The following is an 18,413-nucleotide window of genomic DNA, read 5'->3' as shown; positions in this document are numbered from 1 at the left end:
TGACCGCCACCACAAATGACCACGCAGCCTGAAAGTGACTGACCGTGCCGAGTAGATAATTGTCAACTGGCCTGCGGATAGCTGATTTAGATTTCGCACAAAAAGGACCAGAATTAAGAATGAAGATAGATGGATTGATAGATAGACAGATAACTAGAAAGATGTGACAGGACAAAGTGACCTCAGGTTGACAGATTTACCCTTTTCGGCAAAAATGGCAATTCCCGTTGATAAGCGATCTATATGCTCCCTACATCTCTACTTTAGAATTTAATCGCTTCAATCGTAGCCATGACCATGATATCCATCGCTCAAGCATATGCGGCCCAGCCTATTTCGTCATCGTCATCTGTTAGTGATTGTCCTATTTGCATCACCAGGCGAGTACATACCGCAATATAGAACTGCAAGGTTCTTCTCATCCGTCGCTTGCTGTATCAACTCGTTCACAGTAGCCGTCACACTCAACGTCTTGCTCAGCTTTTTCGCTACCACCGTCAAAGCTCGGTCAGCCTCACTGGGCTCATTTGTTGGCCGTTGGTCGACCGTCGAGCCAGGAAGCACTGGGGGACCATCTGCTGCGTCCTCCTTCTGCATCTTTTTCATTCGCAGCGGCGACACCGTCCAACTGTACAGTGGATCGTATCGGAGCACGTCAAGTATAGTCATGATGCTGTATGATTCCTGTCGCAGAGCTTCGAGGGTAAATTCACAGCAGCGCCGGAAGACTCCTTCGGTTTTCGTGATGCCCATTCCATCAACCAGGTCACGCGTCATTCGGAATGGAACAACTTCGGGGACCGGAAGAACGCGGCCCTGTTCAAAGGCTACACCTAAATCAATGTGTACAACTTCGCCGGTTCTTTCATCGAGTAGGATGTTATGACCGTGTCGATCGCCGAGTCCGAGGACGTGGCCGAGAATCGATATAGCAGCGGTACTCTGAGTGTACGATAGTCTTCTACCAAACCAGTCATCCGGATTGTTGAATTTCTCCATAAAGAAGTACCGCATGACTGGATGGAAGTGCTCAGTCACCTGACGATACGTCCGAACTCGCTGCTCGAATGATCGCGTCTGAACATCGCTGATGTGCTTGCGGCAAGCATTCGGTTTCATGTCCTTAGGGTAGTACCGCTGATGGGCAGGCATCAGGTACTCATTGAGTGGTATCGTGTGTGGAACAAATTCAATGATCCCCGAATTTGATGTCAGAGGAAGGACCTTGTATGCTCTAATCCCCAGATTCCGCCGCCGGGTAGCCTGGTGCTCTTTGAGAAGACTACTAACTTGCTCAAATACTTGCTCCATGATAGCGTCCTGTCGCAGATCATCATTTCCTCCTTTGAACTATACAACAGTTAGGATCAAGGTCGATACCAAAAAGGAGTGTTCTTACCAGTTGCTTATATCTTACGCCGTTGCTCGCCAGAGCCGTGACAATCTTCGGTGCGCTAACTCCAGATGCAACGGTAAAGTCAGGCAGGAACCGAACAAGCTTTGGAACATCACTGTAGTCGCAATCAATGCGGATATCGATCTTCATTGTCGGGGGCGGTAGACGTTGATTAGCAGCATCTTGCTCGAGCCGCTCACCCGTTGCAAGTTTTTGCAGCTTGACTTTTGCGCCACTCTTCGTCTTCTCGTCAAGTCGTTCAACGGCGAAGCGCACATAGTTGATATTCACATTGTGGATCGCCACCCACAAGGATCCTATCTGCTTGTCACTTCGCAAGGCGTCGGCCAATTTCGAGGCCGCTTTATTACGCGATAGTGCGGACTGGTCCTTTCCGCCTCTAGACTTGCTGCTCGCAAAGATTTGATACATACCGTGGAACGGATGCTCGGAGCAAATTCGGTAGGTGAGGGCGAAGAGCATGTTTTGAAAGTCGTCGTCGGGGATATCCAGGAGGCGCGACGTTAGCTGGTTCATCAACGGCGCAAACTTCCGACTGGGGACATCTGCAATGTATTTCGAGACTGCCCGGTTGGCGATGTCACTGTAAGACTGATCAAGCCAGAGGGCACAAAAGCGCAGAACGTCATTATTATAGGCTTCACTTTCTCTCAAGCAGATAAGATAATTCTCGAGACACTGTTGGAGAAAAGCTTCCCGACTCCGCTTAAGACGCTGGTATTCCCTGTCGTCAAGGTCGAACCACTGTTTTGTCTTCGATCTATGGAACTTGAGTGTGTCTCGTTCTTTACCTTCTGCACTTTTGAGCATCTCATCAAGGGCCAGGACCTCTTTCTCCTTGCGGTTCCGAAGTTGCTCGACTCGTGAAAAGTCCTCTAGGCCGTCGGGATTCTGTAACTGTTGATCGCAGAACATTGCAAAGCCATGATAGACTCGTCCAGCATCTTCCGCTTCCGAACGGCCCCTTAGTTCTTTAACTGCCGGTGTTAGATAGTTCTGGATAATCGTTTCAGGTTTCTCCAGACGTGCTTCCGCGATGTGGTGGCCCTTGAATTGCGTCAGATAACAGTATCATGAGAGGGTGTCACTGTTTATTTACCAAAGTGACGAGAAGTTCGGCTCGGCTGATCGGGATAGCCTGTTTATGAAGGTCATTCCTGTCCTTTAGCTGCTGGAGAATATGGATCGAAGGGGCCATCTCTCCTTGATCCCACAACACATTGGCCAGGTCAAACTTTGCCACGCCTTCAACATTGAGCCCTAAAGAAACGCTCTGATCTGAAAGTTTCGAGAGGTATACCGCGGATTTCAATGAAGCTTGGGCGATTCCATGATTCCTGGCGATCTGTAAGGACTGGCGAATCACCTTCACCTCGAGCAGCTGTGCGTCGTGATCTCTGAAATTAAACGCGGATTTGAGGTAATCTTGTTGCTTGATGGAGGAAAATAAGGTCTCGTGAGAGTTCAGTATCTCGCCAACTTCTTGCACACTAAGTCACGTTAGTATTTGCCCTCCTCGAGTAGGATTCCTACATACTCTGTATTCTTCAGCCAAGTGGTTCGGGCCGCGATTCGCTGCCATTGTTGGTTGATATCCTCTGTCGACTTGCAATTTATGACATCTTCAATCTCAGTCAGAATACCAAGAACTTTCATAGCAGTTCGCAAAGACAAGGCGGAATGGCGGTCGTTATCAATCAAATTCAGGCTGTTCGTTAAGCTTTCGTCAATAGAGCTGCTCACATCGACGAGCATTCCAGACGTATTCAGAGTCTGAAATGCCCTGAAGATTGTTGCCGAAGGTGATGTGTTCAGCGGGGAAACAGGTATATCCCACTGTCGGAGATTAGTTGCGGCTTTTAGCATACTGCCAAAGGGGACTGAAGTATCACTTGAATGTCCGGATGCACTAAGCATCGAGTTAGCGATTCCTTGAAGATTAGTTGCATTCAACGCTCTGAGGACACCGTAAGTATTGCCAGATCCTGTCATTTGAACCTGACTATCATACTGGGCGCTTTGGAAAAGAAGGTTCTTGAAGCCTGAACTCTCGTGTTCGAGCGTCTCCATTACAGAATCTAGAGAGGATGATTGTTGGACCCCGTAGAAGAAGTCTGGGTCATCAATATTCTTGAAAATATCATGCAATAACCCTGCTGGAGGCTCGTACTTGACAAGAGAGGAACGGCGCGAGCCCGAGGTAGAGCGAGCAGCATGGACCTCAAGAAACAAAAGGGCTGTCTTAGGCAGTCGGCATTTACCGGCAGCGGATGAAGCCACTGCGAAATCGATGTCCAGCCATTTGTCTCGGTCCACTATCGTACTTTCGTCCGGTATTGGTTGATTGCGAAGATAGAGGATGCAGTTAATAATAAGCCGGGCATGGGGAATAGCACTGTCTTCAACGTCGTGTAGGGCTTCGTTGAATATCTGTGACAAAGTGTCACGTACAGCAACTTCGCCGCGCAGCTCCGCTAGCAAAGTATCATGTAAAATGTAAGGTAATAGCTGGGCTGCCAGGTCCGGATTAAGGTATAATATGCTGCTTAGCGGTCCAATAACCGGGTCATCTGCTGCTGCTTTCGAGAGCAAAAGGCCAATGTTACGTGCCCAGTCAGAGGGTGAAAGGTGAAGATCCCAACCTTGTACGCTGTCACGCTTCTTAGCTTCTAGCGCGCTGAAAGGTATGCTTGGACACTGATAGGGACTCCATGTGAGAGCTTTCAAGAGAGAAGGGGCAATATCGCTGGCACAAGATTCGAAGTCTGGAAAGTCGGCGAGGTTGCTAATTATCAGCTGCAAGGTACGTTCGACAGCGCCAGTTTGGCTATTGTTTTGCAGGGCATTGCAGAGTAGCTGTATGATCTTTGCCTTGGAACGACAGAGAATATCAGTAGCGGCATGCGACATGGCAGGCTGGAATAGGCCAAAATCCTGCTCCCTCAAAAGAACATTGTCAATCTTGCCGGTGGCTGCAAAGGCTCGTCCAATGACTCTAGCTGCCCAGGATCGGTATACTGGGCCTGGGTCAAATTCCCGGAGTGTCTGGAAGACCATAGTGGCACTCGATATGGCGTCCTCATCTCGCTCAATACTGGTAAGATGAGATCCAACCTCTCCCTTAGAAGCGGCGCAAAGCAGTGAAATGACGCGGTCGGAGATCGGTTTGCTCAAGAGACTGCTCTTCAATTCGCGATCCCTTAATACTTCGAGAAGTAGATCACTCTCACTTACACCAGCGGAGCCATATTGCTGACTACTTGTAACCTGTAAGGAGCCTGTCATTTGTCGGAAAGAGTTCGAAGCCTGTCCAAAAAGAGCTGGTGAGTCGTAGGAGCTAAGGTAGCTCTCAAACCATTCAGAGAATGATTGGAGACCCTTAACAACTGTTTGTAGCTGAAGTCCGTGTCGTGGGTCTACAGGAGGCGACAGCAAAAACCTTCTCAAGGGCAATAGAGTGGAAACTGCGATCCCTGCTATCAGACCAGGCTTCTCAGCCAAATATGCCTTGCCGGCTTCTAGCAAGTACCAGAAGATAGCTAGTGCATCTTCGGAACAGAAAATATCCACCAGCAGAGGCTGAAGATCATGTATAATCATTTCGAAGGGATAGTCACTTAGCATGACAGGGCCTGCAACGCAAACCAGAATTTTGAGTTTCCGTATCACCGAGCAAGCATGAAGGGAGCCAAGCGCAGGATGAATAGACTCCAGAAGAGTCCGGCAGACATAGGAGACTAATGTAGGGGTCCAAATCGTCTCGAGTTCATATCCACCTCGTTTGCACAGAAACTCAAGCTCATCGAGTAGATACCGGGCTCTGAACGACGGTTGCTGATTAGCCGGCAGCACCATCCCCGAAGAGCCTTTGGATGTGATGCGTTTGAAAGTGTCAAGAGCCACTTTAAAGCTTTCTCTTCGCGAGAATGCTTTTTCCACTTGCTCGTAAAGGTCAAGAGCTCCGAAGAATGTGGCTATAATCTGGGGGAATTGAGCATCAATTAAGGTCACGAACCTATCAGCACCAAGGATTTTCTTTAGTCGATTTTCCACGCCCTTGGGCTGACTTCCCTGGCCAGGGGGAGTACTTATGTCCCGAGCTATCGTGTATGCCTCTGCTTTGTAGAGAGATTCTGTCAAAAGCTCATCGAAAGGCCGACGCATGAACTTCGATAGCTCAGTTGCATCATCCTCACTTGCACGCATCATAATCTGTCCAACAATCTCATCCTGCGCGTCACTCAACATGTCCTCGAGATTCGCGTACCCAAAAATGCTGAAAGGCATAGACATCACTGACTGACTCTCGGTCCAGGTATAAATTATTTGGGAGGAGAAAAGACGGAATATTTCTTTTGTATCTTGAAGCCCCAGGGATTCTGAGACATACAACAGACACTTTTCGGCGTACCAAAGGGAATGGCGCACCTGCGCCGGCGTCTCAAATATATGGTAGATGCTTCTTCGAAGCAGTGTATGCCACTTGGAGGCGAGCTGGGCGAGTAAGAACAAACGAACAGCAATCCCCTCCTTCCAGTCACGATCGCACGGGAGGCAGGCAAGGACATCATCGAAAATAGCATCGTGATCTTTGAGTAAAAATTGGCCAAACAGTTGAGGTATCAGATTGCCCGCATTGAACTTAACCAGCACATCGCCCTCACTGATGATTTCGAAAAGCGTTGTTCTGGGGGACGGGCTGGACTGACCACTAGAATATCCGGGATTCAGCCTAAGTATGTCCCCTAGGAGTTCAGCAAATGCCATGAGAACAGAAGAAGATGCCCTTCCTTTCTTGAGAAATACGTCTGTGAACCAAGTGTAAATATCCGCTGCTGAGTCACTGAGGCTGTCTTGTATACCACCCGTCCACGAGCTGACAAAGCTGCCCATCATACGAATACATACCAGATGCGAGTTCTCGCAGCGCTCTAGATCATATGATTGAAGGCATATCTCCCCTAGACCCTCAAGTAATCTGAGGAGCGAGTTGCGTCCCAGCTCAGCGCATGACATATAGGCGTAAGGCAGTATCTCGTGGGCGGCTAGTATATCAGCTTCGTCGAGAGTGGTCAAATACTGATCGAAGGATTCGTCAGTCGGGGTTTTGGAGCAGGACCGGGAGTGTGCCATCTGGAAGAGGGAAAGAAGAACTGTCATATAACGCTGGAAGCTAGCAGGCTCTTGAAATAAGGGCGAGTCCCTTCGATTGGCAAATATAATGTTTGATGCCTCCTCAGTTTGATCTGTTGACACCATGAAAGGATCATCGATATCCATGGCTTCGTCGTTGGTCGCGGACAAAGTGTTTTTCTGCGACTGCCTATGACCCTCGAGGACCCTGCTCAAAGGTACGACGAGTCCAAACAGAGCCTTATGGATAGCAGTACTCGGTTGAGAAAAGCATGAGCCAGGGGGGAGAAAGAAGGGAAACAGTAATAAGCAACCCTGAAGGAATGAAGGTTCCCGCGAAGCCAAGAAAAAGCAAATGCTTTCCCAGAGACGATTGTTATTTGACTGCAAGGTCTGTAACCGGGCTCCCGGTTGCTCTGGCAGGCAGGAGGTATATATGGCCACCGTCACACAGAAGGACGTGAGTATCTGCACAATTTCAGGTGTGACATGGCGCGACTTATCTTCGGACACTGATTGCCAGGAGTGAAGAAAATTTTCTGATTTTGCTTGCAACAAGTCGAGAATTGCGAGGTCGTTTGGGTCGAACCGTGCGAATTCCTCTATGGAGACTGTGTCTTCTGAGTCCCAGACATCATAAAAATCCAGCATGCCCCGCAGATCAAACAGATAGTCCCAGATCTGCTTGTTTCTATGATAAAAGTGCCAACAATTTGCAACAGCACCTGTCGGCCCCCTGAAGTGGAACCTGGGTCGTCGAAACGGCCTATTGGTACAGGCTAAGATCAGATTCAGGATTTCCAATGGCCGTGCGAATGTAGCGATCTGTGAAATCTGTGTACGGTCTGCCGCTGTTCCTAATTGAGCCATTAGCAGTTGATATTTGCGCGTATTGGGCGACCACATACCAATGATCCAGGCCTCTCGCAGCCATGCGCAGATTTGATTGGAAGCATTCGACACAGAGCCAGGGTTTATCTGAGCCGTCATTTTGATAATGCTTGCCCACAGATCGAGAGATGCATCAGAGAGAGTTGACGGCCCGTTCAGGTTGACAAATGAGAGCATTGAATTAGTTGTCTCTGCCACTGCGGAATAGTCGAGAAGGCTATACTCAAGAATGCTGTTCTGCAGGTTACAAGCAGCTCTAGATGTCGATTGCGATGCAGTTGCACGAGATGTCAGATCCCAAACTTGTTGCCAGTATCGTTTAAGAGATGGCTCGTCTGCTTTAGGGCTGGCAGCAATACTAAAATTGGAATCCTCGTCAACACCCGAATACTCATCATTACTTGAACGGAGCGGTACCTTGCAATAGCAATCATTGTCCAGGATGATATTATGACATTGTCATCGTGTATATTCGGAATCAAACGTTCCAACAAAGACGCTTTAGATTCGACGGAATAAAAATGGTTGGGAAGAAAGGGAATCAATTGCAGAGCGCATACCCTTTTCGGACCAAATGACCCTGTAGAGTCCCGGAAAGTATCGTCTATCCTTGATGCTATCCGCGGCTTTTTGTTTGGCATTTCGTCTGTAGCAAGACGGGGCGACAGTCGCAAGGCAAGCTCCTCTGAGAGTTCTAGCAGCCTCGCCATAACCCAGATCATCGTCCAGTTATGCTCAGACCGAGGGCTCTCTAGTCGTGGCCATAGGTGAAATCTCTCGGAGGCTTCTTGACTTTTTGTGCCAAAAGTCAGTTCATCCACTTGAAGGACCTCCTTCTCGGATCTTCTGCAGTACTCGCGCTGGAGAGAGTTTCTAAGTCCATCAATCACAGCTATTAGCGGCTCTGCTGGGTCCCTTCGAATCGCATCGCTCAAAATGGTGACGACGAATACCACAGTAACAAGCAGCTCGTCCTTCAGGCCTACAAGTTTCGTTGTCCAGTGTTGTCGAATTGCCGGAACTAGATCCAGCAAAGTGTCCCGTGTGAGTTCCGAATGATCGAAAACTGTTCTCATCACCACTGTATTTATGCTAGCAAACGCTGTTTGATGGCCACTCCCGGCGATGGCAGCCGATCCTACATATTTCGCAAGTACACGAAGAAGGTTCTCCGCGTTATCGTGGATGGGTGCATTTGGGACTCCAGAGAGTATCTCAACACATTGCAAAGCTTCCTGAATCGCTCCAGTGGGTCCTTTGGGCTTTTCTCTGAACGTCATTGATGGTGTCATCCTAGATGGTGTTGATCGGCCTCCGCTGGCGTTAAGGAAATCGTCCAAAGTAGAGGCATGCGGACTCATTGTGCTTTGTTGGCTGTCTTCATTATTTGAATCACCAATTATCTTCAGGCAGAACTGCATAATATTCTCCCAGTCCTCGACACTCAGATGCTCAACGTGAGGGGGATGGCGCAGGATTGTACTCAAGCACTTTGTGTAGTCTAGACTAAGAAGCTCGAACAGTGCACTTTCAGGCCCGACCAGGACGTCGGTGATATGGTCAATGACTGCGCGAACTGATCTGGACCGTAGGTTGCTTAGCAGAACATCAACAGCTATGCGAACAACATTGCCGCAACCAGACAGACGAATGGAAGCGGCCCCTTTAGAGCTTGCTCGATCATACGATGATTTCTCAACGGAGATGAGCCGGAACAGAGATTCGAATATCTTGTGACAGGCCTTATCGCTCATTGATCGCCTAGAACATCGCGCATGTCAATTCAAAAACCTCAATCCTAGATTGACTCAGCCCGTACAGTTTTGAGTTCCGCTTGTTCTGCTGCAGGATGTGTTTCAAATCTTGTGGGCGTTAGAAAAGTGTGACAGAGACAGTCGATGGACGGCGAACCTGCTAAGCCATCTGTACGGGTTTTGACTTTATCTGACGAAAGAAGCGCGATCGCTCCATCAAGAGTGATTTTGCCCTTCATCGTGGACCGCGATGACTTTCTACTTTCGGGCAGGAAAACAGTCAAAGCTGCTCAGAAGCTCATCCCAGAGCTCCCAGAAGTATCATCGCTGAGCGAAGGCTTGCGATGTATGAACTGCGACGGGGGGTCCCTCTCTATATCAATAGGCCGTTCACAAGATCAGACAGAACTTATCTAGTATTTTGCAGAAAAATCGAAAGCTTGGAGCTGTCATGGAGCTGCGCAGCTTGATTGATTGTTGGTGTGGGTCGGTTGAGGGAGCTCTCGCCGCCTTTGTCGACCGCCGGGAATTTTGTCGCGTTCTCCGACCTTTTTTAGTTCCTCCGGGACAAACAAGACTTGACGCTCGCCCATCGCATTCCCTGGTGCGGTGCTCGACCGCTCTATTCTGAAGATGGACGCTTTAGAGCGCGAACATAATATTCGGGGCTTGTACCAGGACCTCTCTGGTCTAGCCAACTCGTCCCTTTCGAATATCGACAGACTGCGCATTGAGCTGGAGGCCCACATCATTGACTTCAGGAACTTGCTTGACAAACCCACAAAGAGCGATCAAAACCGACAGATTGTCTTATCTGGTAGGGGAAAACTGAAATCACCTGTCCCCGGAATTGACATCCTGGAAGAAGCTGTTGCGCTGACATGTTGTACGCCAAATGTAGGGAAAATCAAACTCGATGGCGTGGAATATGAGACCAATCAAGAATTCCAGCAAGGCGCACTTCAGCTCGCCGATGCGCTCAATCTCGATGAATTGGTGTCGGCAATGCTGTTCCATCGCGCTCAGGAACAGGCCCTAGAACTAGATAGACCCGCGCTTATTACTGCCATCATGCTTTATCACCAACAACGGCACTTCTTGCTCGATTCACTACGCCTTATCTTCCAAGAGTCCTTCGAGGTGGAACGGGAACTCACTCAAGAAATCATGCAGGAAATGATAGCCCATATTGTGGAGATCAAGGAGGGCCAGTTACGGAACGCATCCCTATTCACGCGAAAGTGCTTGAAGTTGATGGAGGATATCCAAAAATGGTTGCAGCTCATCGGAGACCAGATTCAGAAAGCTTCGCTCGTCGGTCAGTCGGAGGATCCGGATGTTATGGAGGCGATAGAGTACCAGCGCGTCAGTCTAATACACCAACATGAGTCGCTTGGTGCGATCTTGTTTTACCTCTTCAAAGGGCCCTATACCAGCCCTGAGGATCTCAGGGTGCTCCTGACTCAGCTCAGAAAACTTGACCGGTTTGATGGGATTCTTGTTCATTATATACCAGCTGTGATTGCTTCGTTTGTTCAGCACGGGTCTGCAGAACGATCAGGTAACTACCAAGAGGCACGGAGTTTGAACGCCGCCATTACCTCATCTCAAGATGGTCAAAATTGGGCGCACCAACAGTTCCACTCAGCTATTATCGCGCTTTGGCTTGCGGTCTACAGCTCATGGGATTACGAAGCCTCGGCCTCGGCCCACCCCGGTACTGATCTCGAAAAGGAAGCGGTGGACCGCACAAAGACTTTCATGGCGGCGTTAGACGACGGAGGGCTAGACTTCCTTCTGGCGATCTGCTCGGGCGTGAGTGGCGAGAATTGGAGTGACCCTGCCCGCAGCGAATTGGTAGCAATGCTGTTGAGGGAAAGCCGTTCGATAAGCCTAGACGCAGACGCGTGCTCTCCCTTCTTGAAAGACTTGTTGACGGAAATCTTTGAATCTTTTGCAGAATCATGCGTCGCAAACATGCCGGATGCTGTTCGAAAACTCAAAGCCGAAGAGGATATGCAGAGACTTGACCAGATCACAGCTCTGAGAGATGGTTTAACCTCGAACCTCCACCGCAACCTAGTGGAGGCTCGAACGCACCTTGAATCATTCTTGATGATCATGACGTTCGCTTTTGAAGGTCGTCCAGATGCAGCACAGGAATTCTGGGCTGATACTGACGGCAATCTGTACGGCTTTCTCCAATGGGCCTCCAAGCGACAGACGGTACCCCGAGTCAGCGCCTTCTGCGAATTATTATTTTCCATTTCTGGGGGAGAAGAGAATGCCGCCGCTGCGCATAGATTCCTTCTGGAAGAAGATAAATTCATGGCTACCAAGTTCAAGCGATCCACCTCCATGAACTGGTCTCAAATGTTTGCTGAGCTTCAGATCTATGCAGCAAGAGTGACAGAAAAAGCCCCAACCACTCAGAAAATCCAGCATCCCAGAAAATTCGAAACTGCTGATATGAGTGAGCCAGAGAGTCCCGTCATGCTGTCATGCTACCTCCGACTCTTGGGTCATCTCTCCACTCAGAGCATTGTTGTCAGGGAATGGATGCTTCAGCACCCCACTTTCAACATTGTTAGCACTCTCTTGACACTCTGCAGTGGTCCTTTACCGACTCATTTACGAGCGACAGTGTTCCAAGCACTTTCCGGTTTAATGACCGCTCGAAGCTCTTACAACGGTTATGAGATGTGGCTCTCGCTTGACCAATGGATCTCTAGTGGATCTCTGAGTGCGTCCGCGCATAATAAGGTTCCTCTTGTGTCGAATCCCCTCATATTGCATGAGCAGCAGGCATTCGAGAAAATTGGGGAAAGTTTCGACCAGGCCAATGCCTTCGTAATTCTCATTCGTTCTCTTGTTTCTCCGACCACTGACTCGGCCGATCATCACTTCTGGCTGCCATTTCCCGAATCCCTTGGTTCCTCCTACAGGATGCCAGGCATTGACCCATACATAGATTTCACCCTTGGTCAAGCGTTGGCTCGAAAAGTTCCTGATCTCAACGAGCGACAAGCTCGAGTGCTCACTTTCAATGCTCTGGATGTCATCTTGACCTGCCTAAACTCTTTCAACGAAGCCCTTGTGACCGTACTCAGTGCACCCTCAACCGCCCCAGAGTCCCCTTCCAAAAGCTCGAACCTCGTCACGTACGTTCGTCTTCATCCATTCGCGCGTGTAGCAGAATGGCTCTACAATGAAGATGTTATCAAGGCGCTCTTTACAACGGCGATACAGAGTGGGGCCGAAGTCGCTGCTACCCCGGAGCACTCTATCTTGGTAATGTCCCTGATCAAGAGCCTCCAGGTGATGAATAGGATCTTGGACCTCCAGTCGACTTATAACAACATTGTCCGACCATTCATCAGGTCGCAATCAGGGAGCAAAGTCAATGTTGCTAATACTTCGCTCTCGGCTTTCGAAGATTACGTCTTGACGAATCTGAATATCATCCCTTCTCTGGGTGAATATCTCAGTGCGGGTCACCAAGACCTCACCATAACCTCCTTGTCCTTGCTGGAGAAACTGTCTAGCTCGCCGAAACTCAACAAGCTCTCGTCCCCAGGAATATCCAGGTGGCGGTCGTCGAACAAGATTGTCGAGGTCCTGAGCACACAAGTCAATGTAGACTCGATTGGTCGATCTCTGGCGAGCCAGGTGCGGCCCGAACATAGGGAGCTTGATATCGGTCCACAATCACCTGCTTATGTGATTCGGGAAAGCATCTTGGAGCTTCTCAATAGCTGCCTGAACATGCTTCCAGATCGACCCACAGTCGCTCATGTGCTGCTTGGCTTTGGCTACGTGGGAGACACTCTCGATATTCCTCCTAACGGCTTATTCGCCGACGGGAGGTCATTGCTGCATGCTATCATGTCCTTCCTATATAATTACCCCGATGAGTTGGAGGAAGGCATTAAGTCATGGATTGTGCACGCCAGGCGTGTAGCGTTAGAGGTCTTGAAACATCTGTGGTCGTCGAAGCTCTCTTCGTACTTCACTTTGCAGGAGATGCGATTTCAAGGCTTTCTCGTTGTCACGATCTTAAGCCAGCCTCTAATCGGACCCAGCACGCTCTGGGACGGACTACAAGTCAATGATCAAGATTTCTGGATACATTCCTCGACAGATGCTCTTGCAGAATTCTTGCTCTATAGGAGTTTTCTGTTCGACTACGCGGCAACAGAAATTCGCTCTGCAGCTAAAATTGGCTCACCTTCCATGCTAACAAGTATACTGTCAACACTGTTCGGAAGTTCCACATCACAGAGCGGTGAGATTGTTCCGAACCCGACAGTGTTTGATCTATTCGATTTTGCGGACCTTGATCTTCATTTTCATGCCCAGCCACCCGAGGTGCACTACTTTGGAGGTTTGAATATCGAGGCTTGTGTCAAGTCGCAAGCGGAGGGCACCCTCCCACTTTATGAGCTGTCCAAAGTGGAAGAACTCATTAAAGACAGAAAAGACCGATTATTAGCAGATGGCGAGTTGCGGCCACAGGATGAGGAACTCTTCAACGCCGAAGCTAAGGGCCTTCTTGACTTCCTGGGTGCAACAAATCAGTCGCGGGTGATCACTTTCAATCGACACGCAGCTTTACGTTCATGGGCCGATTTACTTACCACCATCCTTGCGTGTTCTGAGCTTGACGGGGGGCGGAAGTTGACGTTCATCTTACACTCCATACAGTTGATCCTCCCGAAGCTCGAGACCGCGATAGAGGAAGACCTACCAGAAGGACTTGAGCTTGCCCGATTAGCGGAAACGCTTCTCGAAAAGCTAGAGCCAACGGCACCCAAAGCGACTTCGTCCAAGCGAAGTGCCGACATTGTTGACGAGAAGCTACATCAACTGTTTCAAATATGTGTCCGAGGCATCACTTTGGTTACTGGCAGTGTGGACTTGAAAGAAACTTTTTATAACATTTGCTCGCATTATGTCGCCGGCATCGTCTCTCCCGGCGGTGGGCACGAAACAATGAGGCAGCACAGCCAACAGGTCATCAAATCGTCGGGTCGCGCCCTAATCGAAGTAATTTGTGATGACGCTTACAGTGGTCAAGAGACCTGCCGGGTATCCGCTGTCTTACTCCTCAATTCTTTGGCAGCCCTCGATAGACACGCAGACTCTCTATTGGCTGAGTCGATATCACAGTCAAATTATCTCAGCTTATTCCTGGATAGTATCCGGGTTTTGCCGCTCGAGCTAAAAAATGCTCAAGCCAGCGGTAAGTACACTCTTGCATCTACCATGAGCGTCGGCAACTTACTGACAATTTAGACACGCCTTTGCTCTTGTCATATTATGAGTCTTTACTATCATTGTTACAACAGCTGTGCCAGACGAAGCCCGGCGCGAGCCACGTATTAAAGGACGGTCTTTTCCAGGCAGTGCGTGACTCACAGCTATTCGCTGCGGATCCTGACCTCGGTATCGGTATGTACTTACCCTTAACATTATTTTAGATCAGATCGCTAACAGCGACAGACATTGATAACCCCGACGCTCTCCGAAAGTACTACGATCTACTCGATTCGGTGCTACGGGTGATTGTCACAGCAACTTTTTCACGTGGACTTCACAACGAGCAAATGATGGAGCTAGCCCGATCTTTCCTTACAGAGAACAGGCAAAGCATGGTGGGGGTATTCAAGCGTTTTGCTAAAATCGGCGGAGCTGGGTCTGCCGACCACCACGACGCCCTTGCCAGCATTGCCAAGTCATACACGGCTCTTATTGCCGCTACAGACTTTTTGGACGTACGTGATTGTTTTGCGTTGATGTGCTATACGTTCTGACATATCTATAGGTCGAAGAAAACGAGGTCTCCGAGCACATTGGGCCGAAGCTGTTTTCATAGCTGCTTTGGCATGAGTCACGATGCATAGGGTGGATGAAGTGGTGTATCTATGGGATAAGGCATATTTGAATTGGGAGCACTAGGAATCTTTCAAGATATAACCTAAATGAAAATAAACCGCATCAATTAGCAGTTCGTAACAAGTGGACCGAGGCGAGGGTCTTCTTTTTAACTTCAAGATCGCTGCAGCTTATGTCATCGGTATTATCTTATCTCCGAACCCAACGTCCATCGAACTGCGGAGGTCTCTCGCTGCCTCAACTCTTGAGCTTCCTCCATCGGTCAGCTTACCCTCGCATCAGACGGCAGAGCATCCAGGCCTTTTTGAACCTGAAAAGCATCTGCCATGGTCTTCATCGGTTGAGCCTATTTGGATTGTCCCAGCTCTGCATGCTCCCCCCTCGCCGCCCTCTTCTGGGATCGAACCGGGTAGATGCAGCAGACCTCGAGAGGCGCCACCGATCAGCGGAGCGGTAAGCGCAGGACTCCTAGCAAGAGGAAGCTCGCAGATCAAGAGGCTTCATCCCTGCACCAACAAGCGACCATCTCGGACCTCCTCTACCGAAATCAATCACACGACGACGACCTTCCGCCGAACAACAAACGAGTCCGAGCATCCCCTGCTTCCTTTGCGACGAAACAGCCCGGCTCTGGCGAAATGTACAGCTTCTCAAATGCAGGCCCTAAACCGGGCGGTCCGGGTGGTGGTGGGCCCATGTTATCGAATTCAGCCTTCCAGGCCCGCCCGGGGAACGCACCGTCGCATCAGAGCAATTTCACGCCGCATACTGGCGCGAAGAGGCTGGTTGTGAAGAACCTGAAGACGGGGAACCGGCTGAACCAGGATTCATATTTTGATAAAGTTTGGGCGCAATTGGATGCGGCGTTAACAGCGATCTTCAGTGGCGGGAAGCCGGAAGTCTCGCTCGAGGAGCTATACAAGGGAGCTGAGAATGTTTGTCGACAAGGAAGGGCTGCGGTGCTATCAAAGCGACTTGAAAGTCGTTGCCGAGAGCATGTGACGGGGAAACTGCACGGTTCTTTGGTTGACAGAGCCCAGATGGGATCAAATATCGACACACTGAGGTCTGTGGTAGAGGCTTGGAAGGTGTGGCAGTCAATGCTGGTAGCTATTATCTTCTCTAATACTTGAGGCGGCTCCTAACGCATATAGGTCACTGTGCGCTGGATATTCTACTACCTCGATCAATCTTTCCTCTTGCATTCCAAAGAACACCCGGTTATCCGTGAGATGGGATTAATACAATTTCGAAAACACATATACTCCTATCCTACGTTACAGCAGAAGATCCTCCAAGGTGCTTGTGACCTCGTCGCGGCAGATCGCAGTGAGGGACAGGGTATAGCTACCGATCATTCCCTCCTTCGAAACGCCATCGACCTATTCCACGGACTCGATGTTTATGTCTCCGGGTTTGAGCCGCTGCTTGTCTCGGACTCGAGTGAATTTTTTACACTATGGTCACAGCAGGAGGCATCCGGATATCTAGCATCATACGTTGAAAACAGCCATCGCTTGATCGAGCGTGAGGTGAATCGGTGCGAGCAATTCTCCTTTAACAGAAGCACTAAGCAGAAACTCTCCGAGTTACTTGACCAAACCCTTGTAGCAGATCAAGAGAGCGTCCTACTAAGTGAAAAGGACGTTCTTGGCCTGCTGCGTTTGGGAAACAAAGTCGCTCTCCGGCAGCTGTATACCCTCTTGGAGCGAAAAGACCTTGGGGCGAGGCTGAAGGGCGCATTCACGGCCTATATCGTGGACGAAGGCAAGCGCATCGTGTTCGATGACGAAAAAGAGGCAGAAATGGTGTCCCGCTTGCTTGACTTTAAGAAGCAATTAGACGATACCTGGAATGATTCATTCCAGCGGAACGAGAATCTAGGGCACACCCTCCGCGAAGCTTTTGAGAGCTTTATGAACAAGGGCAAGAAGTCAGCAGCCACTGGTGGCACCGACAACCCGAAGACCGGAGAAATGATTGCCAAATATGTGGACAGGCTTCTCCGGGGTGGCTGGAGATTAGCGCCCTCACGCGAAGCGGAGAATATGCCTCTGACAGACGAAGATGCAGAAATCAGCCGACAGCTGGACCAGGTCCTCGATCTGTTCCGGTTTGTTCACGGCAAGGCGGTGTTTGAGGCGTTCTATAAAAACGACCTTGCGCGTCGCCTTCTGATGGGCCGAAGTGCGAGCGATGATGCAGAAAAGAGCATGTTATCGCGGCTCAAAACAGGTACGCCTCCCTCATTCTCGTCCCATACCCCAGCTAACATGGCTCAGAATGCGGATCAAGTTTCACCCATAATCTTGAATCCATGTTCAAGGATATGGAAGTCGCTCGGGATGAAATGGCCGCGTATGGTTTCATTCAAAGGGAACGAAATATCCCTCTCCCGGTTGATTTACATGTCAGTGTGCTTTCAGCTGCTGCGTGGCCGTCATACCCCGATGCTCAAGTCCGGATACCGCCGGAAATTGCAACAGCAATTTCTGCTTTCGAAAACCACTATAACACGAAATACAACGGGCGGAAGCTTGCCTGGAAACACCAGCTGGCACATTGCCAGCTCCGAGCAAGGTTTCCCAAGGGCGATAAAGAACTCGTTGTCAGTTCCTTCCAAGCAATTGTGCTCCTCCTCTTCAACGACATTCCAGAAGGTGGAACACTCACTTACCGCCAGATCAAAGAAGCCACTACCTTGAGTAAGTTTTCCTCAACCTTGTCTATACTTTCCTTTCCTAACTCCACGCAGCGGACCAAGAACTCAAACGAACTTTGCAATCGCTCGCATGCGCTAAGTACCGCGTTCTCGCCAAGAAACCGAAAGGCCGCGACGTCAACGATACCGACGAATTCTCTTACAATCCTACTTTCACCGACCCTAAGATGCGCATCAAGATCAACCAGATCCAGCTGAAGGAGACGAAGGAGGAGAACAAGACCACGCATGAACGTGTCGCTGCAGACCGACATTATGAGACGCAAGCGGCGATTGTGCGGATTATGAAGAGCCGCAAGAGCATCACCCATGCGGAGTTAGTGGCGGAGGTTATTAAGGCGACAAGGAGTCGCGGCGTACTTGATCCGGCCGATATCAAGAAAAATATCGAGAAGTATGTCTCACCTTTCATATTCCCCGACCTCATCAGTATAAGACTAACGGTGCGTAGGTTAATCGAGAAAGATTATATGGAGCGCGACGATGGCAATCGCTACCAATATGTGGCTTAGACCGGTTGGTTGGCGCTGGATACACATGCATATTATGTTTATGTTGTACGGACTCAGATAATAGTACTCGGTCTAGACAGGTGTATATC

At 49.5% G+C, this 18,413-nt stretch overlaps 2 protein-coding genes across 2 annotated transcripts; one reads left to right on the top strand and one right to left on the bottom strand.

Annotated features, from left to right (window-relative positions):
- Nucleotides 1–311: 311 nt before the first annotated feature.
- atmA (DNA-binding protein kinase TEL1) lies at nt 312–9,434 on the bottom strand (the record flags this gene model as incomplete). The annotated part of the gene is made up of 9 exons (XM_073714577.1): nt 312–331; nt 393–1,350; nt 1,400–2,464; nt 2,517–2,907; nt 2,955–7,407; nt 7,459–7,799; nt 7,859–9,202; nt 9,261–9,303; nt 9,353–9,434. 9 exons carry the CDS (start codon nt 9,432–9,434, stop codon nt 312–314), a joined length of 8,697 nt encoding a protein of 2,898 aa, XP_073577204.1.
- A 394-nt stretch (nt 9,435–9,828) lies between these two features.
- Nucleotides 9,829–18,324, top strand: BJY04DRAFT_204342 (uncharacterized protein; the record flags this gene model as incomplete). The annotated part of the gene is made up of 17 exons (XM_073713475.1): nt 9,829–10,012; nt 10,097–12,831; nt 12,865–13,109; nt 13,149–13,563; nt 13,606–13,640; nt 13,671–14,063; nt 14,106–14,160; nt 14,197–14,241; nt 14,275–14,392; nt 14,432–14,437; nt 14,491–14,646; nt 14,692–14,969; nt 15,504–16,196; nt 16,245–17,325; nt 17,373–17,795; nt 17,846–18,206; nt 18,264–18,324. 17 exons carry the CDS (start codon nt 9,829–9,831, stop codon nt 18,322–18,324), a joined length of 7,284 nt encoding a protein of 2,427 aa, XP_073577203.1.
- Between the last annotated feature and the right edge of the window lie 89 nt (nt 18,325–18,413).

This window comes from Aspergillus karnatakaensis, assembly GCF_047715665.1.
Source record: "Aspergillus karnatakaensis strain CBS 102800 unplaced genomic scaffold BJY04scaffold_1, whole genome shotgun sequence".
Taxonomy (NCBI): Eukaryota; Fungi; Ascomycota; class Eurotiomycetes; order Eurotiales; family Aspergillaceae; genus Aspergillus; species Aspergillus karnatakaensis.
Note: the sequence above shows the minus strand (reverse complement) of the source record. Positions and strands in the feature narration are given on the sequence as shown.